Here is a 24,931-nt window from a genome sequence, read left to right on the forward strand (position 1 = left end):
ATAAGGATTGAGATTGAGCTGAAGGACCGAGGAAGCTGAAAATGTTAGCTGATCATATGGGAGTTTAGCAAAACTAAGGAACCGACAAAATTGGCTTTGTAATTACAGAGTAATTACAAGTTAAAATGGCATTTCTTTAGGAAGACTGAGTTGTCAGCTGCCGGATATGATATGTAAAAGTAAAGGTACAAAGTTGAAACTTTCTTATAATGTTTAGTTGTTAAAGAGGTAGTTAACTGACAATATATATCAGTCTTTCAAGTCATTTCGATCTCTAAGAGACATTTCCTTATTGGATAGAATACACAGTTAACAACAAGTGATAATAGAGAACTACAATAGACGAAATGGTACATTGAATAAGTAAAGAATCACGAAAATTGATACGTTGGATCCTTCTTACGAAAATATAAATATCGATTATAGAGAAGTGCAGAAAGTGGGGAGATAATAAAAGAAGAAAATAAAAGTTTGGGCGAAATGAAATGACGAGAATACTTCGCACATCACTGTAATTCAGATTGACATCGAATTGATTGAAGTTGACACAAATTTGAGAACACAACACAACAGTCATGAAATATGACGAATTAAAATGCAAATTTTAGTGACTAAGCAGTAGAGAAAATATTCGAAGGAAGATATGGAAATAATTAAGATGACAGAATAACTATAATAGAAAAATGAACCGATTGCATAGAAATTAAATGATATTAGCGAGTGCTAAAAAGTAAGGTTCATAATCTCCGGATGAGTACATTTGGTAAGTCATTGTGAGTTCCTCTAACAATAATGATAATAACAGTGATAGCAAAACTGTGCAAACAGAGTCAACATTCCTGTGTTGATATCTGATAATACTGAAATGAAGTTTGTTGAAATGAGACCGTTTGCTAGAAAGATAGAAATGATAATTATTGTTGTGCCGATACGATAAATTTATGATTATTTTCCAGGTAGAGGTGATCATATCATTTCTTCGAAAATGAATAATACTCCATTCAAGAAATGACACCAAGGAATGTTGGTTTCGCATATTTACCCATTAACAGAACATTGTTATTTGAAGCAAAATTCCTTTGTGAAAGAGAAAGATTTAAATATATATACCAAGAATACAGAACTTTGTAAATAGTAGCCAAGTTATACATTCTGAGTCTAGGAATCGAAAACGAAGTCCTAATTGAAATACTACGTGTATGTAAGGATTGCAGGAAAAGTGATAGTTGAATATTATCATCAATCTCAAGTTAATAGATGAAGTAGTAATAAATTCGTTTGTACTTACTAAAGGTATCAGCTTATTTTTTTTCTTACGTGTCTCAGATTCAAAAAAGAAGTCAAATCATCTTTTAAATATCATTTCTAACTTATATTTCTCCAGTAGGTTCCCTTTTCCTTCTACCATCGATTTCTTCAGGTACAAAAAAGCATTAGTACAAAAGAAATTTTATCTGTAAGGACGTGTGCAATCAAACAAGTAATGACAAATGAGGCAATTTTTGAATAGCTCATAAAAGAGAATCAGAATTCAATGAAATGAAGAATTCGGCAAGCGAAACAGAAACAGAAACAAAAATGTGAGGGAAAGCATCCATAACTAACAAAATGAAAATTTAGATCTGTTTTAAAATTGGAAAAAACAACTACATAGAAACACAATTTTCCTCATAAGTTGCTTAATCGATAAAATCGACTTTCTGGTAAACATCGGTTTCTTTCTTGCATAAATATTTACATTAGCGATGAGACTGAATGAATTCATCAAATTTCAAATGCCGCATATTTACGGATTAATACTTCAAAGGATGGAATTTCTTACGTGGTCCAATTTAATAACATTTAAACATGATCAATTCTTTAAAACAATGATTCAAGAATAGTTCACTTCAGAAGTTGTCCTTTGTCATATTTTCATTTTTGAAGTTATTTTCGTCACAGAGATCATCTTGAAAAGGATGAAATGAAAATTATTGATAGGCTTGAGTTTTCAAGCAAAGTTAAATGAAATGATCTAACAACTATTTCATGCATTTTCAGATTATTAACTCGCTTAGCAATCATTGTTGAAACAAAAAATGATTGTAATGTTTATTAATTGGGCTGTATAAAAAACTTTACACTTTCGAAGTATGCTAGGGATTTTTGGATCGTGAAATTCCAGAGAGTTAATTTAAAATTAAATTAAAATGACAAATTAAAAATTGTATAGTTAATTGCTTTATTAAAGCATAAGCGACGATAAACAGTAAAGGCGATGAACAGTGATTAGAGGCCAAATTGTTTATTTCGAATTAAATTCTTTGTTTATTCCGTCTGAATCTAACGATAAGTTTACCTTCGACAGTCACATTTTGCTAAGAAAGCTATATACTTTAGCTTTTTTTAAAGTTAAAAAATTGCAAATCGATGAATTCAGAAAGATGGCATTTTCAGTATTCTTATCATAAGAAGTGGTAAAAGTCATCAGTTGAACTTTATCGATGTATATTATTTGATTTTGGTATCCGTTTTTTTTATAGCTTTAGATTAAAAAAAATTGTGTTTCAAGATATTTCTCATTCTTTATGTTCACATAATTTACTTACTTTTACCTTCATTCTTCTTATTGTCTTGTAAGGTTAATAAGATGCTTTAAGAAAATCACTATAATTATACCCCTCAAATACAAAAAAGTAAAGGTTAAGTTGAAGAGGGAGGCTTGAATAAGCCCTTATGTGTACCTGTTGAGAATAGGTAAAAACAAAGTGTTTAATATTGTTTTTTTACCAAAAAAGTTGCACAAATGTATAATTTCTTCGTTTACAATTTTATATATGGAACGAGAAATGATAAAAACATGACTGATTGACAGGAGCAAATTTCTTTTATAAGCTGATTTCTGTGATAATATCTATTGCTGATATGATATCATGCCATATATTATGGAACAATTGTATTACTATAATGTATTTTTTCTTATTTTTAGTTATTCAGACGTTTTCTTTTTTCTTTAATTTTGCAATCATTCGTTTAATTCAAGTAAATGCACCGAACTTTAACAAAAATTCAAAAAAAGAAAATCAAAAATTGCGTAGTTATATTTAGGATGGGCTTTATTATTAAAATATATGGAGAGTCCCTAAGATGTAATATGACATAGTACCCTAGTATAAAATGAATTGAGTATTTTTCATTTTAATTTCAGTATTCATTTCAAGTGTTCATCCATACAAATTTAACAATACGAAGAAGTTTATATATTTCTTGTTTCAATGAATTCTCTTCCCCAAATAATAATAAAGAAATAAAACTATTGCTGTTTGAATTCAATGTTTTCTTACTGTTTTAGACAGAGAGGACAATTACAGGATTCATTTACTTTGTGCTTAAAATGACAAGTTTGACAAATTGTGCTGAATTTTTTCTATCTGCTTGCATAGTCATTTGTTACTTAATTGCATAATCTCGTTGCTTGAAGTTATTTTTAGGACGTGAACCTGGAACGTGAGTGAAAAGATATTCTCCTTAGCATCCTTTTTTAAATAAATTTTATAACACTTTAATGCAAGCTAATCAGATGAATTAATAATTGAGTATTAGTACAGAAGATGTAATTCCAGTTATCGTCAGAAAGTTCACAATTAAAGATCAGAAATAAAATGGTATCAACAATTGTGCATAATTTTATAATCATTTAGCTTATTTTCAGTGGGTTTGCAGTTTGGCAATTCTTGAAGAGTTTTGAGGTTGATTAATAAAGTCCATTTGGTATAAAAACTGTTCACTCTTCACTTTACTGTTTGCCTTTCAAGTCTATAGTATTTATAAGATTTAATGGCCTAGAATGCTTAAATTACGATCTTTACTAAGACATCTCATATGCATATCAATTTGTTAATGAAATTTGGAATTGGCGTATCAATGGAATTTAGGAATATTATAAGAATTTAGTTATACACCACTGAGAATTGCAATTCCTCAGAGACAGAGAAATGGAAAAATTGTTTCATACCATACGATTTATAAATAAAGAACCGTCGGGAAATCTAAATAAGAATTAATTTTGAATCATATAAAAATCGCTCGTTTGCATTTTACCCTTTTGCTTGAGATTCTTCTTGGAAGGAAAAGGTTGAACACGGTGAAAACTAAGAACTGGTTACCGAATTCCATTCATTTGAATGCATAATGGTTATTGATTTGATTGGGATTACCGGAATGAGGACGATTTCGGTGATTATGTTAGTCCTCTTTCTTTCACTTCTTTTTTCCATAACTTCCCAAAATTAGTTTTCTTATTTGTATGATAGAGAGAAAGGATCATGGAAATTAACTAGTTCGATTTTGCTTTCCAGATAATTCACGTAACATTAATAGTATATATGTCTACAAAGCGACGTTTTTACTTCTCTGTCCTTTTTAGTTTAACAAAATATATTTTACAGTGAAAGCTACTTATGTATTCAATATTAATGGCATATCAATGGCAATATATTATATTATATAAATTATAACTAATAGTGAAATAATATAAAATATTTTACTATTAAATACCTAAACTTCAGAAATTCCATCTGATTCATCTTTTAAACACCATAAGCTTTTCTTTCCACTACTCTTCTCTATGAAATTTCAATTTGACTTCTTCAACTATTTCAGATCTTAGCAAGTTCGGTTATTTTCTCTTTCGTTCTTCAATTATGAAGATATGGTCACCATATATTTTTCATTTGTTATTCTTTTCTATTCTAGAAATCGGTGAGTTTGCTTTTTTAATATATGAGTTAATTTTTTTTTTAATAAATATATATATATATATATATTTTAAAATATATGAGTTATTTAATAGTAAATACTTAAATTAAAGCAAATTAAAGCATTTCTTCCTGTTATAATCTAAATAAGGAAAACTGCAGAATTATCAGAACACATTTTCAAGATTGCGATGGAAAGAGAATTTGTATCCGAAAATTCCATACTGTCCAGAATGATTCATTTTTTCAAAGAATTGAGGTACCGTCACCATTGCGATGTGCGGAACGATGCATTGACAATATTGAGTATTGCAAAGCTGCACTGTTCATTCCTAAAGAAAATAAGGTACGCAGCACTAGGAACTTCAAGATGGTTAACCAACAAACTAAAATAGCAACTTCAAAGTGATTTAACGAGATGTTGTAGATAGCAATGAATATTGTTATTCCTCAACAATGCAATATTTTTTATATTGTTCAAGATGGTAAAGTTTCAGCCAACTGCGCCATTTTTTAGCATTCAGAAGTTCATTGCTCTAAGGTCATTTCTCTACAAACCTTTTAATTTTAGAATAGAGGGTTCTGTCAGCTGTATGGTGCAAATTCGAATTCAAGCGGTATTTCACTGGATATTTCTTTCAATTCGATCAGTACAGTATTCGAAGTTCTTGATCAGTGTCCGGTAACAAATGGTTACGCAAGTTCGGGAAGTGATTTGGGAGAGGCGATAAAATTAGAGCTAAAGCAGAAACTTGAGTCATGGACTGACCCAGCACAGATATTTCAGCTTTCTAAAAATGGAGGTCCGACCAGAAAGAGAACTAGTGGTGAGGATTCAAATAATATAGAAAGCTAAGTTAAGAGAAGCATTTTGATAAATCTGGTCAGGAAGAGCGGCATTGCGGATGCCGGACTGGAAAACGGAACAACTGAGAAAAGTCGAAAAACTCGAATTACAGTGATTGGTTGCAGATGAACAAAGAAGTTTAGAAATTCAAAATAATTTCATTAGCAAAGCACCTTTAGCATTAAAAAATTGCACTGCTCTGCTTTAATTTTAGCACCACTTTTATTTAATGCTAGTAGTGAAAGGCTATAAGAAGCATAGCCATGCCAAGGTGAATACGACCTGATGTAATGTAATTTTTGAGCCATCATCTTCATTCTTCATAGATATTTTCGTCTGTTTATAAACATGAAACTAATTTTCGCCTTTCTTTCCTATAATTGTGCACAGATATTTCAATATGTTTTGGAGTCAGATGTTTTTAAGAAGTTAAGCGTTTCATGTTTGCATAAAAATTTGTTAAAAAAACTAGTTTTTTCAGGACCAGTCAGACCAGTAATTGATGGGTTGATATCAATGGCTCAAGGTACCTTTAATCCCTCATCTTCACCTTACACCAACAAGTTATTGCCGCGTGCCAATCATTACCCATCTTCTTTACTGAAAAATTCCAATACCAGCGATAATTATCCACCGAAACAGGTTCATTACAAAATGTTACTGCTAGTACTAATATTATCCAAGTCAGTATACTCCGAGTAATACACCTAACTTAAAGTGCAAAACAGAATTTAAAAATCTTCTAAGTAGAAGATAAAAGACATAGAAGGAAAAACATCAAATGTATTTAAATGTGGACAGAGTACCTAAAATTCTAATATAATTTCGGTACAAATTTATTTAGATTCATATGTGAAGGAAAGCTTGTAGGAGTTATTATAAACAGAATAGTAGGATTACTTTCACGGTAATATTATTCCCAAACATCCTATTTGCTTTATAATGATTTGATAGCTATAGAGTTATTCATTTTCAACCAACGAAATACAGCTTTCGTCACCAATTAAACCGGTTTCTGTAAGGCATGGTCAACAAGGATCAATTTATGGCAGATGCCAAGGTTTTACATTTTCATTTCCTTGATAAGTCAAATGTGCTAATTGTCTAATATCTCGACCTCATGCTATAATTATTAAATACCACTTTCAGGAGCCAATTGTTACGTACCGTCATTATCTTACCTCCAAAAAACGGACTACAATTGGCCATGCTCAGTTTATTCACTTCCTTGCGAATCAAAAAGACCTGACCCCTGTTTTACTGTGAGCTAATTTCTGATGACAACTTAAGAAAAGCATTTTCGCAGCATAATTTTTGACTTGTAAGGCATTGGATAATTATGAAATTGAATCTAGATTCATAGAAAGTTCTTGGACATCTTTCTTTCAGTATTTTATTAAAACTCTAACAATTCCAGACATGTCCGCAAAGCGGTATTTCTTCCCTCAGTTCGATTCCCAAAGCAACATTGTTGAATGAAGAAGAATGGCCCGGCAGCTATATTAACAAGAAACAGCCATCCAATAAATCTAAACAAAGTAAAGAACTTTTACAATCGCAAGGTGTACCGCACGGCCCCGTACAATTACTGTCAACGTCGATGCAGCCTACTGAGAGTATGGTAATTTCCTGGTCGGAATGGTCACCGCAAACTCCATGTTCGGTTACTTGTGGAATAGGTATCAGTACGCGAAGACGATTTTGTTCAGTCGATGGACAATGTTTAGGTAAGTGCTTAATGCAATTATCCAAAAACTTATTCATCTAACAAAGATATTTACAACAAATTTTATTCCTTCCCTCATTTGTTTACATATTCTTTTTTATTTGCTGTTTTTATCTGATTTTACTAGGTGAATCCATGAAAGAAGAATTGTGCAGTAATGCTCCATGCCCAGAATGGAAGCCTTGGTCAGAATGGACCGCGTGCTCGCGGAGTTGTGATGGTGGTGAGCGATCGCGATCGCGTGTCTGTTCTATCAGTCAGCAATGTGATGGACCATCCATGGTGAAACTTTCATATTAAAGAAAAGTGAAAAGCTTCGAAAATTTATTTAAAATTCATTGTTTCTTCTTCTGCAGCTTTTGTTTAAGCAACATATCAAAAACGAAAACTCTTCAAGAAGTTTAGAGCATTGAAGCATGCAATGTAGAGAAGTGTGCCCAATGGACTGCATGGGGCAGCTGGGAAGTATGCTCTGTAACTTGCGGAGTAGGACAACAAATAAGACGAAGGTAAATTTTACTGCCGATGCTTGTGATTTTGGTATTACGTTCTAGTCGGAATGTATATTTTTTAATATATAAAACACAAATTCATATTGGTTTAGCAATAACTTTGGTATTTGAATGGCTTTTATTTAAGTCCAAACTTTTTAAACTTTGAAAATTTCAGGCAATGCATAGGCGGTAATAGATGCGTTGAGGAAACTCTTGAGAAAAAGGCGTGCAAACAACTCCCTTGCCCTTCTTGGTCCATTTGGGAAGCGTGGAGTACGTGTAGTGTTAGCTGTGGTAATGGACATAGGGTAGGTACCATGTTTGAACAAAAGTATTAAACTAATGAATTTTTCTGTTTTAGGCACATTTCACAATTTAAAGGATTTGCAGAAATTAATAGTTCCAAGTAGGTAAAAAGTGGTAAAGTGACTGTCAATTTTTTATCACCACTGAACTAATGATATTAATACTTTCTAGACTTTAATTCACATTGCAAAGAGGAATTTCTGTTCGCATGACTTCTAAATGCTAAAACAAATTTTCCATACTTTCAATGCCTGTGTTTATTTTAATTTCATCGCAGCATCGAACAAGGATTTGCTACGATAGCAAAAATTGTACCGGAGATCCAGAAGAACATGAAGTATGCATTAGGAATTCGTGTCCGCAGTGGACCGACTGGTCTTCGTGGACACAGTGCACTGAAACTTGCGGTACGAAAGGAAATAAACTCCGCATAAGGTGAAGTTAAGCACTCATAATGTTATGTGCATTTGATAACAACGACTATGTTCAAAGTGAGTGAGTATCATGAAATAAACTAGGCTTGGCTGATAGTTGATAGTCATAATAGAACTTATGAGTTCACTATAGTATGCTCCTTTCAAATCTCTTTGCAAATATAAATTTCATTTTCATTCTATTAACGAAAGTATTCTTTACGACAAGTCAGCTATCTCGTGAAATAGAATTTGATTCGAATAGTTTGCAAAGGAGTATTTTACAGAGAAGGCGATGCTTGAGACTAATTCTAATTTTACTGAGATAAAGATTATCGTTAATTGAAATTATTGAATAATATTACAAAAATTGAGGAAGTAGATCTGGAAAAGCAGTGAGAATTCATGATTATAGTGAGTAAAAAGCTGTCTCTAGCGCTGATCTTTACTCTTCATACAGTACAAGTTGGACTTTAGCATATATCAATTTCCCCTAAAACTCTTAGATATTGCAAGTAAATTTGGATTAGAACAAAAGACGTAGTTGAACAAAAAATTGACAACTGTTAACACGTTATGTTAACAGCCAAGTCAGAGCTTGCTATCAGGCTGGAAGATCTTGGGAATAAAATCAGAAACAATTTTTAACAATAAACACTGAACATATTCTAACAAACTGTAAAATTCCAGACAATACGGACAAATATTGAATAACGGATCTCCTAATTAAACATTTATCTAAGGACTATTCAAATAAGACAATCTTTAATCAGATTTAATACAAATTCATTTCGACATATCATGTCAGCCTAGCACTGTACTACCTGGTCATTACAGGACCTGTTTGAAAGATAATTTGATAAGTTCGCTTTGCGATGGTGCAGCACAAGATCAGATAGCATGCCAAGATCTTCCAGAATGTCCTAGCTGGATCTCATGGAGTTCCTGGTCAACGTGTAGTGTCACCTGTGGGCATGGGCAAGAAAACAGGTCATTTTCAAGCAAATTGTGTATGAGGTAGCCATAGTCACTATTTCAAGGCTCACTTAGTTCCCAATTCTATTTACTTTATTAGCTTTTAAAACTTTTTTTTTTTTCATTCCATGTATCGGCAAATATTCAAATTTACTAGGTTTTTCGTTGTTTTTTATAAAATTACTTTATTCCAGACAACGATCCTGCCTTCCGATAGGCGCGAAATGTATCGGTACTGAGAGCGAGTTTCGATTTTGTCAGGAATCGGTGTGTCCTTACTGGGATGAATGGTCTCCATGGAGTTCATGCTCTGTCACCTGTGGTTCTGGAACTCGTGAACGAAGAAGAAAGTAAGATGATGTATTGTTTAGAGCTAAGATCAAGGAAACGACTGATTTGTAATGAATACATCAATTTGCTGATATCAATTAGTAGCAATTGCAAATAATAAGACCAGGATCATACATCAGTTAAAGATTTTAACAATGTTTTTGGTGAACTTTAATTTTGCAACATTTGCTTGTGATCAGTCTTTGTGTATCAATTTGTCATCCTTATAGCTTGAAAACAGCATACCTTTTTTTGTTTTCAGATGTGTAAAAGACGGTGTAATTAAGGCTGTAGCTAAAGAAGGCTTCTCTTCAGGAAGTGGTCAGCATGCATGTTTGTTTACTTCTAAGTGTAACTTAACTTCTTCATGAGTGAGAAAGAGAGGAAAATTCAATATTGTTAGGAAAAACTTTCAGATTTAACAAACAGTATCAAACAGAAAGTTATTCCTCTATATATGAGTGATCGATCCGCAAATGATCAAGTTGACATTAAAATGCAGAGTAATACTGCGCAACGCAGTGGTAATCCATTAATGTCAACTAACTCCTTCGTAAGTTGCGCATTAATTCAAAAATTTATTAAACTCTATTTATATACAAGAGTACAAGGAAAATAAAGAAACCGAATATATGAAGCACTTATACATTTCCAGGTTGATGGAAATATTTCTGTGGTTAAGATTATTCGAGACAATAACGGTTGCACTGGAAATGCTGTTGACAGTGAACAGTGTGATGCAGGTTAGTCATATATCGAATATCGGACTGATTGCTTTTAATTATTTTTGTCAACATCTCCTATGAAATGATAATGATTAGGGAATACCGAGATATGCCGGAACATGAATATTGAAAGTTTCAAGCTTACTGCTACTTGATTCGTATTATCCTAATGAAGATAGACAGAATTGTCGAAAGCTACCCATTGCCGATAAGTAGGTAAAAAGTAAAAAGAAGATGCATGAAAATGAATTACTAGAAATGTTTGCGGTACTGAAATATTGTATGCCTTTCCCGTCCACATCAAAACCATAAAATTTGTACTGTTTTCCTTGCAGTGCATTCATACTCAAATCTTCTCGATATTTGCTTCGCTGAAGCAAATTCCAGTTTTTACGTTCAGGTTGTCCGCTGTCGCTATCATTGATCTCATAACATATTAAGTTTCTAATGAAGCACTTTTAGGTCATTGTTGTAAGCTGTCTGAGTGGACAATGTGGAGCGCCTGCAGCGTAAGTTGTGGTGGCGGAACTCGTGAAAGGTTATTGCATGCAGCATAAAACCATGTCTTCATTAGTTTGCATTCTCAGTCTTGACAATCTAATAATTCCTTGAATCGCTGTCGCTAATGTGATAATTGCCTATTTATTTTTCTAAACCGATCATCAGATTTCTATCTGTTACTTAACAGTATTACTTATTTAAATATTTGTTGGATATTTCATTATTTTTTTCTTGTTACAAATATTTAACATGAACTGAGTTATTAGATCTCAAAAAAAAAAAAAGGGTTTTCTTTCTTCAGACACCGAAAATGTTCTCAGGATGTGCCGCAAAATTATGAACTTAGCAGGTCCTCATATTATTCAAAATTGATACGAAAGCATATACCAGTGGGGCCTACTCCGCAGCACAAATTTCGTCCTGTTGTCTTTGGGCAGTATGGGAGATCAAATTATGAAAGACAAGGCATGATAAAATCATTTGCAGCCGAATTTTGCAATAATAATATGTTAAGATCAAGTTTGAACTCAGTTTAGATATGAAATAATCTGGCTGCAATTTCTCAAATTTTGTTATTAATTTTTGTTTATGCTGAGCAAAAATGTTTGCAAATTTTGTAACTCATAAAGTAGGAGCCACGTTGGCGTAAGTAAACACCTGAGCTTTGAAGGTTTGCAACCGATTGTACCAGTAAAACGATTAGATAGCTTAACACGAACACGTCGGCAAACAGAAACCGTTCGTAAATTTGGACTGTTTGAACAAGGTACTCTATAATTTATCTGACAAATAAATTTGTTCAGAAATATATTGTGATTTTTTAGCTTCTTGTTTTAGCAAAAGAATTTGTTCAAATTAATTTTAGAACTTTTCAAAGTTTTATTTCTGTTTTTTACAATGGTTATCTTTAAAAAAAAAAAAAAGGAAAAATCCTAAGTTTGGATGAATTACATATGATTTTGTACCGAGAACCGATGAGTTTCTTTGTGATTGTGATGGAGAACTGCGTGAGGAAAATAGCTGTGCCCAAATATCATGCCCTGAATTAAGCAATGCTCGTACATGCGGTTGGTCTCATTGGACCGAATGGTGCGGTTATACAAGGTCATGTAATCAGGTATCAGTTTTCAAAGCCAGATTATGTGAAATAGACTTGAGGATTATATGAGATTCATATTTTTATACTTAGTACGATATGAATTTGTGAATTTTATAACATGTCCTAAAATATCTGAATTTGAATCGAAATCTTCAGAATTTTCAATCTAGGGTGATCGGATACGTACTCGATACTGCGTTGATGGTATTTCAGCAAACGATAATACATCAAATAGCAACACTGAAAAAGACCTTTGCATTCTTTCGGTATTTTTACCTTCTAAAACTTTTCAACTATCATAAATTTGTAATTCTGTCGTAGAGATATTATGTTTCATTAAGGAATGCTCCATAGGGCGAGAATCAGGATTAGTAACAAGAGAACAGAGTGCAGGACCTTGTCTGTATTCAGTTCAGTCGGACTTCCATAATCTTTTCCAACACAGCTTTCGTCAAATAATGTCAACCGTCAGTCGTGATAATGACATGGATTGTTTGTGGTCTTCATGGAATTCAGAAACTTCTTGTATAGGTGGCTTCAAAACGAAAACACGATCCTGTATTGGAATTTGTTAGTTTCTGTTTCATTTCATTGCTCATATCTGCTCACCAAAAGACAGTTTAAAAGATATGTCATCTTTCAACATTATTTTCGATTTGTTTCTAATTAGAGTGGAAATCAGGACAAATAACTGTGTCACTTACTTTTTAGCAACAAAAACTAAATGTCACTGTGATGGTAAACTTGAGGAACAAATTGTGTGCCTTTGTCCACGGCTGGAAATGGTAAGATCAAATCAGAAGGTCGGTGCAGCAGCAGAATTCACATCACTATCACCACTGATAACGTCGAAACAAATTGCAATGCCTGAAGAACGAATGACAGTTTATCCCAGTAATTTCACCAGAGCTTCTTGTTCATGGTCACAGTGGGGAATGTGGAGTATTTGTTCTGAGACTTGTGGTGCAGGCAAGACCATACGAAAACGTTTCTGTCCTTGCAGGTACGATTTTGGTAATAACCAGGAGGTAATTGTTGCTGTTGATTTTGTGTAGTTAGCCTATGGATTAAGCAAAATTTACTCAAATTCAAGTAGGATGGTTTGTGTGTATCTGCCATGAAAATTTTTACCGTTTAAAGTACAGATTTTTTCAGGTTCTGCAGTTTTGGAGAATCTTTGGAAGTGCAATTCTGTGAGTTGATGAAGTGTTAATTTCCGTTTGAACTGTGCTAAAGTTTTTAAAATTTATGAAGTTGCTACAAGCGAACTTAAATACTTGCAATCTTCTGAGTAGGTAAATTAAACGGAATAGTGTGATGATTTCAAGAAGCTTATTACCCCTATGACATTCTGTTTTGATTATATTAATAATTCCATATGTTTATTGATTGATGCAATAACTTTTAGTTTGTATTTTTATGGAAAAGATCATTTATAACCGATAAAGAAGCTTGCAGGCTTGTTCAGATTTATGCATGGTAACTTCCGAACTTCTAAACTCTTAGATATTTTGTAAACTTAGAGTTTTTGTGTTTATATGCAAGAAAAATATGATCAGTGAATAGGAATGGGAAGCGAGAACAAGTAGTTCTTTTGCATAGATTAAGAGCGTAGCAAGTGAAACTAAATAGACAGAGGAAAAAATTCGACGCAATAAGACAGGAACAAGGATCAATTGAGGAAACCAGATCTATACTAATTGCAACACCTTATAAGCTATAAAAAATCCGGTTCGTTTTTACTTATAAATAAACACTGCAATATACAATGTGATGCGTAATTTAAAGATTTCAAAGTTCTCGTATATGCCGGATCATTTACCAGCCGTGGGTCTTTTGTCACTTTCATTCATTACTTTCACTATTATCATACACTCTTCAAAATATTTAAGTGAAAAAGAAGGTAAAAATCAATCAGGAACAATGGTATTTCTAAGAAGAGAAGGAAGATTAAACTGCAGTACAAAAACAAAATATAAATATTTGTTTGCATATGCAAAATATAAAATGGAATATGATCATTTTTTATACAAGAAATAAATCACAGAATAAATAAATTGACAATGAGATATCTTGACGTACCAGTACCTCACGCTAAAACAAGTTCATTATATTGGTTGTTAAACAGTTTTCTCTAATCATTTCGCTGATTGTGTTGTCGATTGAAACTGTGTGGTCAATCACTATCAACTATCAATAGAATGCTGAATTATATTCCGGTTGCTTAGGAGCGAATATTCATTTGCAATCGGATATTACCCTAATTGTTATCACCCGTACCACATTGAGTACATCGTGCTCATGAAAAGTAATTAAATAGATGAAAGTTAGGTGACACGATTGAAATCATAAATGTGCTACGTTTTTTCACTGAATACTTCACATCTAAATGATTTATACATGTAACACACTGTAAGTCATTCTTTTACTGAATAATCCAAGTTTATTGGATGTTACATTTATTGTTGTTATGCCCCATTATATATTATATACATATATAAGTATATATATGCTATATATATATATAGCATATTGTATTGAGTCGAACGAGTTAATTCATATTTGTTTCTTCTTTGCATTTAAATTATAACTAGTAATCAAGCCTGATAATGATTTCAACGTAAACTGTAATTGAAGTGGTAATTAAAGCTATTAACTGATAGAACGCTGACGGCATGAAGCTAGGATATATATATATATATATATATATAAACCTTCAACAACTGATTCTAATGTTTAGAAAAGTGTACAATGCATGCACAATCCAACTTGTTAGATATGAACAGTAATGCTTCAGCAAGCGATCGCTTTTGTTACCTTACTAGCATTACTTCGCTGATCGAAGCAACTATGTTATAGCTTCTTCTGCATCACAGTGATCAGTTTGATGATAGACGTCCCCTCATATTCGAAGTATCTATCTCTTTGCTAAAAAATAATGCTAATAGAGAAGGAAAGAGAAAAGTTTTTTAAATTACTAACGCACAGTAAAAATTAGTAATTAACTATACTAGTAATAATTAAATTTTTATAAAGTTGAATTATCAGTAGTAATTAGTAAAGCTTCCAGTAACAAGAACTTTCAATACTAGTGAGTCTTCATTGAAGTGATTTAACTTTATAAAAAAAGAATTATATTTTGGAAAATTTGAGAAACGGCATTGCGATATTCAAAAGCTAGTCATATCTGCCGGATACATTTCAAATTTACATTGTTAGGAGTACTTCAGCATCTTTAAAAAAATAAAGTTTAGATAGAGAATCCACTGTTCATGCATGAAGAAAATCCAAAAGATAAAAAAAGAAAAATTTTACAAATCAAAAATCGAATAGCGTTTTGAATTAGTACAGTTATACTTTTAACAATAATCCATAACATTTCTGTTGTGTGATCAATCGGGAAACTCATTGACAATAACAATGGGATTTGCTTCTAATAAGGTAATTTAAGATCAAAGATAGAGAGTTAAATTAGTTAGAAATACTACTTTATTAGCTAATAACCTTTACTGTCTTCTTCAAACCGATCCAATTTACTTAACCGTTTATACTGCTTTTTGATGATGAAAGAAAGCTTTCACGGAGAGATAAACGAATAAATCATTCTAGAATACTTTTCTTAGAAAGTTTTGCGAACTTCGTATTTTTGTTCCGTCCTTTTTTCCTTCAGAAAAGTGTTCATTGAGTGGTATCGATACAAGAGCACTACCACAACCATTACCACTACTGCACTGCAACTAACAGCTCTCCCATACTACTATCGTTTGCCCGTTTTGAGCCGCCGGCCGCAGGGCATCCGGTTTTATAAATCGCGATAGCAACCGCACCGCAGCTACTACCAATCCAATGCACTATCCCTTTCTCCTCGTACCGAGCGGAGTGGTATTTGTCTACTCACTTATCTCAATCTCCACCTGCGTTATCGTTATCGCCATCCGTCGTTATCGGCCATCTTAGTGCGATTGCAGTAGATTTCCGACAATTCACTGCTTGATTGGATGACAAACGTTACGCTGTACTGATCTTACAGCTACAATCAGTCATTTTCTCTTCATTATTATTTTCATTCTTTCATTACTTTCCAACAGTACCATTCCGTCTGTTTTTCTTCATGATACTTTCTACATTGAAGTGTAACATCGAACACTTTTACTTACGTGATACCCAGTGCCAAACTCTATTTCTCTTTCATAGCTCTAGTTGTTCTTAAGAGCTCAACACTTATGCATCAACGAAAATAATAAATTACTCTTTCCACTTGTTCTGTAATGATAGACGACAACCCCAGCTATTTAAATGTCCTATCAGTTTTTATTGTCTCTCATCCTCTCTTTCCTATTTTCCCTTCAATATCCTTATGTTTAATATTAATTCAAGGACAAAATTTCACTCTTTTAATGTGACAAAAGAACAGATCATTGCCAATTTGAAACATGAATATTAATAGAAGCCAAGTGCTGAACACATACTTTATTAACGGTGACAAAAGTAATATTGGTATAGGTAAACGAATGTTGCATCAATGGATCCCATCCTCCAGAACTATCATATTTTGCCATCTATAAATTTCTGCAAGAATTGTATTTCGGCAGCTTTTTATTAATAAAAAAGTTTTCGAAGGTAACTTTGTGCTTTGTTTCAACAATTGTCCTTTATTTCTATGAGGGAAGGAAGAACTGTAAAACAAAAACGATTTATATTCTTCCTTTTTGGGAAAAAGGAAGAAAAAGAAGGGATAGAATTTTAGTGAGAAGAAGATGGCATTAATAAATAGCACTATAATCAACAATAAGAGCTCCAAATCTTGTTTGCTGATTATTTACCATAAAGGCATTTAAACCCGTTTTTTCGAAGATGACAAAAATCAAAAATTTTTTTTTCAATTTTTAAAGTCACTGATTACTTCCGACTTACCTTTTGGGTGAGAAATCACTTTGTTTGGTTTAACAAAAGTTCTCGATTGTCATTACATAAGCTTGACGCAGGTTATATGACCCAATGCTTAACCTTTCTGAAACATGAAGGTTTGTAGACCTGTAAATGCCCTCATGCTTTTTTTCAATTCATAATTTTGCATATCGCTATTTCATGGATTTAAAATTTTCACTTAAATAGTACGATTTTAAAACGTTAAGATGTTTATGGAATTCTCCCAAAAAGCAATAGAGAGAAGTTGAAATTTCTTTATGCTTTATCAAGTGTTATTGAATTTTCATAAAATCTTCATAATTATTTGGTTCGTCTAATTCTAACTACTTATTATCGCTTATTTTGTTCTTATGACTTAAAAGAGAGGATACCTTTTGAAAATTCTTAAATATATTTGGCCACTTCCTGGTTAATGAGCTTAAAAATGAATAATAGAGTCATTTATTTCTTGCCATTTAGTACCAAAACATAAAACCTTTTTATTAATGCTTAAACTTCTACAATGAGAAGGAATCTATTTCCCTTCTTATTATCGTCAAACAGTTTATTTGTGATAGGAAGATTAGAAGGATTTTAGATCTGTAACTATAGTTTCACAATGGAAAAGAAAAGTTCGAGTAATTTAGGAATCAAGTAATGATATTTCGTAATCATCAGATACGTTTAAAAGAGCGAAGCACTAAGAAAAGTCATGACTCAGTGGTTATTTTAATTTGTTTACAAGACCGTTTTGTACCTTCTGCCAATCTTGACCATTACTAAAATTTGGAATGTGCTGAGTGGATGAGGAATTGAATGATTTGAATAATATAAGAAGTATTTCGCAAATAATAAAAAGTATGAAACTAAGGTTTTATTGGAGAAAGCAGAAATATGAGCGTTAAGTTTGAATGGGCCATAAGGTCTAATGATCTTTAGAATATATATAATTTTTTTTTATTTTAATTCACTCTTCCACAAAATATTAAAAATACATAGAAATGCTTCATTTCATTATAGGGATGCTAAAATTAAATTCTTTTTTTTTTTTTTGCAAATGATTCAGCATTCCATGATAATATAATAGAAGTCATGAAGTGAGTTGTTTTTATAATTTTTAAATTTCTCTCTATCCTCCATTCTATTGAAGTTATGTAGAAAATTATATTTCTATTGAAATTAGCATGAAGTGACGAGATTTTGCTAGAAAATCCAATGAACTTTTTTTCTGAATATATACAAACTTAAATCAAACATCACTTATCTTATTAATGAAACAAAATATTGTCTATAAAATCTGTTTTAGGCTATGGTTTCACGAAATTTGTTTAGCCTAACAAACAGGCCTTATTTTCTGAACAAATAAGACAACAAATAATTTGTCCAGGTTTCCAAAAGTTAATATCTGAACAGGGGTCGTAAGAAACGTTAACAGCATCAGGATAACTGAGGTATTTTTTTTACCAGTTATTAATGTACTTAATATTAACATATACTTATTCTGAGTTAAATCGTCTGGGTATCTGAATTTCCAATTCCATTTTCTCCCAGTTTCTTTCAGCAAAGAAAAAGGGAAAGTAAAAGCAAGAAATTGTTTGGCCAATTGCTTCTTTCGGATATCATTCCTTACCATAATTTGTTAATTTGTTAATGATTACATTTATTTCCTTCACTTTTCTTTTACCGATGTGTTTTGCTAAACTTTCGTTTGAGCAGTATTCTTTAAATCAGACGAGTTTCCAAGACTTATCTGTCTAATAGGAGGTAAGTGCTTATCCTTTCCCGTTTGTTATTGGGTAATATTGCTGAACGATGCGGTTCATTTAATATTTGTTATGAGCTTGTTGATTGTTGGCATTTCTTGGCTGAGTAAATTTTCTGTTGAACTGATTGTTTGAAATGGAATAGATTGCATCCATTTAACATTAATCGCGAACGCCACCATTTCGTTTTTTCTATAAAAAGAAGTAACGCACAGTGACGCTTTCGACATTTTTTGCTTACAGCGACTGAAAAAGAAATATGATCCATAACAGTCCAGTTCTCAATCAACAGACTCATAACTGATCATATTATCCACTTTAATCATTGTAATCTTCTCATCGCTATTGCCAACTTATCAAGAATTCAATCTTTGCAGCGTTCTTCATTATTATCATCGCTAGTACCACCGTAAACGCTACCATTTCGTCTTTTCTATAAAAAGGAGTAACGCACAGTGACGCTTTCGGCATTTTTTGCTTACAGCGACTGAAAAAGCAATATGATTTTACAGCTAATATTTGTTACATTGCAACTGTATGGCCTCACAAATTCACACTCTTTAGCAAGTGAGACTTTTTTCAGTTTCCCTTTTGATAATAGCTATGGCACTGACCAAAAGCACTTAACTCTTCTGTCACGAGCTGTTAAAAGTAAACTGTGAGAAGAGATAATGGCTGAAATGAGAAATATCATACTTACAGAGATTTTTCCTTACTCTCATCAATTCCAAATGAATTCAGCCCACACTGGATAACTGATAAAGAAGACAGGTGATAAAACAGTTTCAAGTGAATCCAAATTCTTGTTTTTCTTATGGCGTTCTAGTGGCAGCGATGACTTAACAACAGTATTATTGGATGTCTGTTTGAAATTGATTATGAACAATTTATCATATGCGGAAGTGAGACAGTGACCTTTGATCCAAATAGAGTAGGGAAATGAAGTGAAGGAGTGAGATGAAATGAACTGATATAAATGAACTTTCAGATAGCTTCTTCACAAATCCAAATACGCATGCGGGTTTTGTAACACGAATCAATCAGAAAGCTTTGGACTTGTTAGCTGATTATCTGAAAGAACGCGTCAATAGGTTTATGTATCATGGCGAAATTATCTTCAATTTTTCTGCACCACTTACAAACGAGGTTTTCAGGAAAATTATCAGTCTCCATCTCTGATTTATTTTCTGGATTTCTTACAAAAGTTAAATGAACTTAAAAATTGCAATATGCTAATTATTTTATCGAAAATTCAAGTGCTTATCATTATATTTATGAACTGAGTGATGAAATTTCAGTCTTCCTTTTCTGTATTTTATATAGATGGAGTAAATGCTATTTGTATCCTCTATAGAATCCAGTTGTATGATTTTGTTTTTCTTAATTTAAAGATTTACGAAAAAAATTTAGGTAACATTTGGTCTCATCTCAACAAAAGCTATTGGTTATGATTCTAAAATATTCAAATCAAGGTTGTTTATTGTCCCTGGACAAGGCATCATTTGGATGGTAAACTTTTTCTCGGAATACTTTTATGCATCACTTGATAAATTATTCGAAATGCTTCTTTTTTGGAAATTTCTTTTGCAGTTTATGCAATCAAATATTCACTCTAATTTGAATTTTTATTAACTCTCTACATGCCTTAAAAGTTGGCCTATCTCAGATAGTAAAGTTTTAAAAAATTAATTTTAAATGCATTTTTGAAATCAGAACGAAAAATTCTTCAGGGTTCTCATCTAAATCTCTCAATTGGTACATTTTTCAAAATTTCCAGTCCTGCTGGCGACTTTTATGGATCTGCTGTACTTCAAATTAACAGGTGCAAAAAATAGAGATCCATTCAGAAAACTTAGAAATTCAAAGCTTTTTTGATTCCACAAAGTGCTACGAATTTTTCTTAATATTTATTCTCCAATTTCATGCTTTTTCAAGCAAAAATGGAGCAAAAACGGTTCGATAAGATACCAGTTTTCTATGTTATAACTTTATAATATAATTTCATGACAAGCGTCATTCTTTATAAAACAATAATCATTAATGCTTAAACGAGATATTAAAACTTATTTTTTATTTTCAACCACAATTTCGAATAAGAAGTAAGAATAAGAAAGAACTAAAGAGATTTGGGAGCTGTAAAAAAAACAATCAGTTAGGTAACTGTCAAAATTTTCGATCTTGATTTCGAATTTGACCATCTTTCTGCCGTTTACTTTTTTGACATGAAATAAATTTTTTTTGCTTTCATGTAAGGACAGACTTAGATGGACTGAGTTTAAAAGTTAGCTGAATTTAAGAAAGTAATTCAGGTAAAAAAGGACGCTTAGTTACCATTATCATAAGGAATGAATTAAATTTCATAAATGCTACTGTAGTTTTAAAAATGAAAATTAACTAATTGCAGTGCAAAAGTGAAATCTTTTTTTGTGGCCGCTGTTAATGTTGATGGCCATCTTCGAACCGACCTACAAAAATGTACACTATCACCAGGCAATGTTGTAATGAACTTTAGTGAAACTGATCCTTCACTTCTAGTCAATTATTATCCACAAATTAATCGTTTCATCAGTGAAAGAATCGAACTGGTTAGCTTTACAGAGATCTTTAAAATTATTCAAAAAAAATTTTTTGGCATAAAACTGTGCGATCTTTATGTATCTTTGAATATTAGGTGTCAAATTCTTATTTCAAATAATGTTTAAAACGAAAGGAAATTGATAGAATGTACTAAATGAAGCTGAAATTAGTATGTTTTACACTAAAATATAGCGAATTTCAGATAATATGTTCAAGTTTCAATGCTGAGCTTGTACCCGTCATTTCGAATCGTTTGATGAACACTCCGATGAGCGCAGCTCTATTTGATCAGTATTTTGTGAATTACGGCTTTATTGAGCAAATACAATATTTGCCTAATGCAATTGAGCTGAAGCATCGAGGAAACACATTCAGTATTGTAAAACAAGGTAAATCAAAATAATTAGTGACGATTAGAATCATTTTTGGCTTGAATTTAAGCTGGAATTTACTATAACTGTTAGAGACGAGATGGAATATACAAGCTTTTTTATATTTGCATCTTCACGTTTCAGTAATTCCATTCAGGTCTTAATAGGCTCAACGATTTTCGATTACCTTTTCCATCAACACCGATAACATTGGATAGTCCGGAAAACCAGGCAATGGTTGAATTCACAATGTCTAACTATACGCTAGCTAGCTTGCTCTACTGGATGGATCAGTATAGGAATTTTGATTATGAAATAAGCAAAGAAAGCATCAACAATACACTTATGGTCGGATATTTAAGAAGCGAATGTAGCTCGAATGATATTTGTGCTGGCACTCTATTTCCCGGTATGTTTGTAAAGAATTTACCAGTCCTAGTCTGATTTGGAATATTTTTAGATTAGAATTGGTAGTATTAGTTCGTTCTCTTATAACATACTGTCAATTCTACCTAAATTAACATTTCTAACTAACTTTACGGATGACAATCGACTAAAATAATGTTTTTTTTTTTAAAAAAGTATTTTTCTGTTTCTTTTATACTGCAAAGTATAAAGAGCTGTGTTCCAAAATACTTAACTTTAAAGTTCTTTGTTTTCTTTATTTTCATTCTTCAAGTTCAATTTGAAATCATATTTTCCTGACAGGTGTACATTTGTGTTTCAGCTTTAAGTGTTCAATATCCAAATGGTATGGTGCAAATTAAATCGCATACAACCACTCCTCCGACAGTTCGTTTTGAACAGGATAAAGGCATAATTGTGATTTGGAGTCAAGTGGATGCATTCGTGCAAGTAAGTTTGTAGAACTGCTACTTATTAATTTACTAAATTGTTATAACTTTTGAGAAATTCCTTTTTAGTATGTTCTCTTGGAAATTTTAGTAACTTTTTAATCATAGCTGCATTTTGAGAGAGAGAGAGAGAGAAGAATTATTTTTATAAAAAAAGAAAAGCACAACAGATGCGATTTAAAATTCAATAATTAAATCTGTTATATATGTATGGGTTTATCTATTGTAATAATAAATTTTCGAAAATTATAGCAAGGTGAACACACGAGTCCATTCCTAACATCCAATATGATGGCCGAATTAAAACTCGAAAAAAGCATCTTCCAAAACTATTCTTTCACATCGCAGATGCGTATCGATAAATTCAAAATCTCCGATGTAACAAGTCTGATCGATGGCATTGACAAAACTAGCCTGGAATTCCTTGTCAGCGCTCTCAATGAATTGCTGATTGGCGATGATGTAGCAAAGAAACTTAGTGACGGTAAAATTGACAACGATTTTTCTTTTTTTTAATATACATCCCGAAGCATATCAGTATCAAAATGCATACATTTTCAAGTGAATTCGAGTGAATTGATGATGATGATAATGCGATATCTTACAAAATAGATATTTTGTTGATAAAACATCAATGTATATTTCCGAGAAATATTTGAACATACTTTCAACACTTTCATTCATTTTCAGGCATAAAATTACCGATTTTGTTCGATTTTGTTCAAAAATCAGCGAATGTTATATTTGAAAAGGATCGGATGAGAATCGCAGTTGATTTTTGTTTCGATCAGAATTGTTCTAAAAATTCGATTGCAGAAAGCAATGATTTCGATTATTATGACAATGTCAACTCAACATCAACGTTGTCGTAATAGGTATGAAAATGGAATGGTCATCAAACTTATCGTTCGATTTATAGACTTTTAACATGGAATATCATCCGGAATTTAATTTTTAACACCCTTAAACTGGACACGTGTTATCACTATTTCTTTATCAAATGCTATTTTAATTTGTTTAATATTTGAGTTTAATTTATAATGGATAGATCAGTTGGCAAAGTAATTATAGTCAACCAGTCAACAAGTAATCAGTTAAGCTTTTTTGAGAAAGTTGAAAATTTTTGAAAGAACAATTAATTTGCAAAGTTACTATAAATTGGATATAATGCATATTTTTCCAAGAGAGTTCCTTATTTATCAATATTGTCCTTTTTTAAAAAATTGTGTCATTAAATTTTTTCTAATTTACAATAGGTGCATTCGAAGAAGTGGTTCAATAAGGGTAAATTAATTAGTTTGAAAAACTTAGTTGAAATGATAGGCACATGAAAATATTTCGAAACTCTTGTAACCTATGATTTAGTGATGAAAATACATGTGACTAACAAACCGGTATTCTTATTATGAAACCGAACGTATACGAAACAAGGCTTTTTTTTTTTAAATTTGCAAATATGAAGGAAATAGGAGAGAAGAGGATGGGATAACATATTGCAGAATCCTGAAATTCTGTTTATTGTATACTCAAGTACCCATTTGGATTTTAAGCAGACATATTTTAATAATAGCTCTGGCTTGATAGAACAAACTTTGCTCAATGTAGAGTACCTTCACTCCAAGAACGATGTTATTGAGGTCTTTTTCAAAACGTTATTTACAGTACTCAGAGTAGAACACGCAGTCTAGTCCTTTCTTAACTGAATTCTATCATTCATTTTATTTTACCTTTGGTTGTTCATTTGTTCTATTACTTTTTGAATTTTTGAAATGTGTTCATATATATATATATACATATATGAAACAGTGATTCCTTACAAAATATCTTTCTAAATGCTTAAGAGTTGTAAATTTGAAGTTAACAGTTATTATGGCAGAATCTTCCAGTCTGTAGCGGTGCTGAAGGATGAAGTTTCCAGTTGTCACACTTCATGCGAATTTGAATTCTTTTAAATTTAAATTTTGTAAAAAAAAAAAAAAAAAAAAAAAAAAAAAAAAAAAAACTTCACGCTAATTTGAATAGAATATTAAGTTTGTGGGGAGGAAAAATGGGGTGTGGCAGGCAAATCACAGAGTCACTCTTTTGCTATTAATTTGAGGTTTGATTGATTTCACACTTCGATCCAGTCTTTGCTGAATCAGCTAGATCTAATAAATAACTTGCAACCTAGTTTGACCTAAAATCAGCGTCACGAAAGTTTTATAGTTTATTATCAAACTATAAATTAAAATAAAATATTATATGTTTTGTTATGGAAAGGAATTATTTGTATCAATCATTTTAAAAATATTGGAATTAATTGTTTT

General features: G+C 31.9%; 2 protein-coding genes across 2 annotated transcripts; both read left to right on the top strand.

Annotated features, from left to right (window-relative positions):
- Positions 1-4,682: 4,682 nt before the first annotated feature.
- Positions 4,683-13,365, top strand: Bm2629 (Uncharacterized protein; the record flags this gene model as incomplete). Its single annotated transcript, XM_043075193.1, has 24 exons — positions 4,683-4,740; positions 4,922-5,082; positions 5,308-5,563; positions 6,065-6,225; positions 6,544-6,643; positions 6,733-6,845; positions 7,001-7,310; positions 7,437-7,591; positions 7,715-7,818; positions 7,979-8,111; positions 8,387-8,544; positions 9,360-9,512; positions 9,692-9,847; positions 10,090-10,160; positions 10,244-10,380; positions 10,483-10,570; positions 11,015-11,090; positions 11,355-11,572; positions 11,724-11,819; positions 12,055-12,170; positions 12,323-12,418; positions 12,494-12,722; positions 12,864-13,155; positions 13,308-13,365. The coding sequence occupies 24 exons, from the start codon at positions 4,683-4,685 to the stop codon at positions 13,363-13,365; spliced, it is 3,495 nt and encodes a 1,164-aa protein (XP_042931127.1).
- A 5,958-nt stretch (positions 13,366-19,323) lies between these two features.
- On the top strand, positions 19,324-23,497 carry Bm2019 (Uncharacterized protein; the record flags this gene model as incomplete). Its single annotated transcript, XM_043075194.1, has 10 exons — positions 19,324-19,390; positions 19,812-19,969; positions 20,234-20,332; positions 20,554-20,645; positions 21,228-21,408; positions 21,603-21,789; positions 21,929-22,180; positions 22,499-22,626; positions 22,878-23,109; positions 23,316-23,497. 10 exons carry the CDS (start codon positions 19,324-19,326, stop codon positions 23,495-23,497), a joined length of 1,578 nt encoding a protein of 525 aa, XP_042931128.1.
- Positions 23,498-24,931: the final 1,434 nt, after the last annotated feature.

Source organism: Brugia malayi, assembly GCF_000002995.4.
Source record: "Brugia malayi strain FR3 genome assembly, contig: Bm_v4_ChrX_scaffold_001, whole genome shotgun sequence".
Lineage (NCBI taxonomy): Eukaryota > Metazoa > Nematoda > Chromadorea > Rhabditida > Onchocercidae > Brugia > Brugia malayi.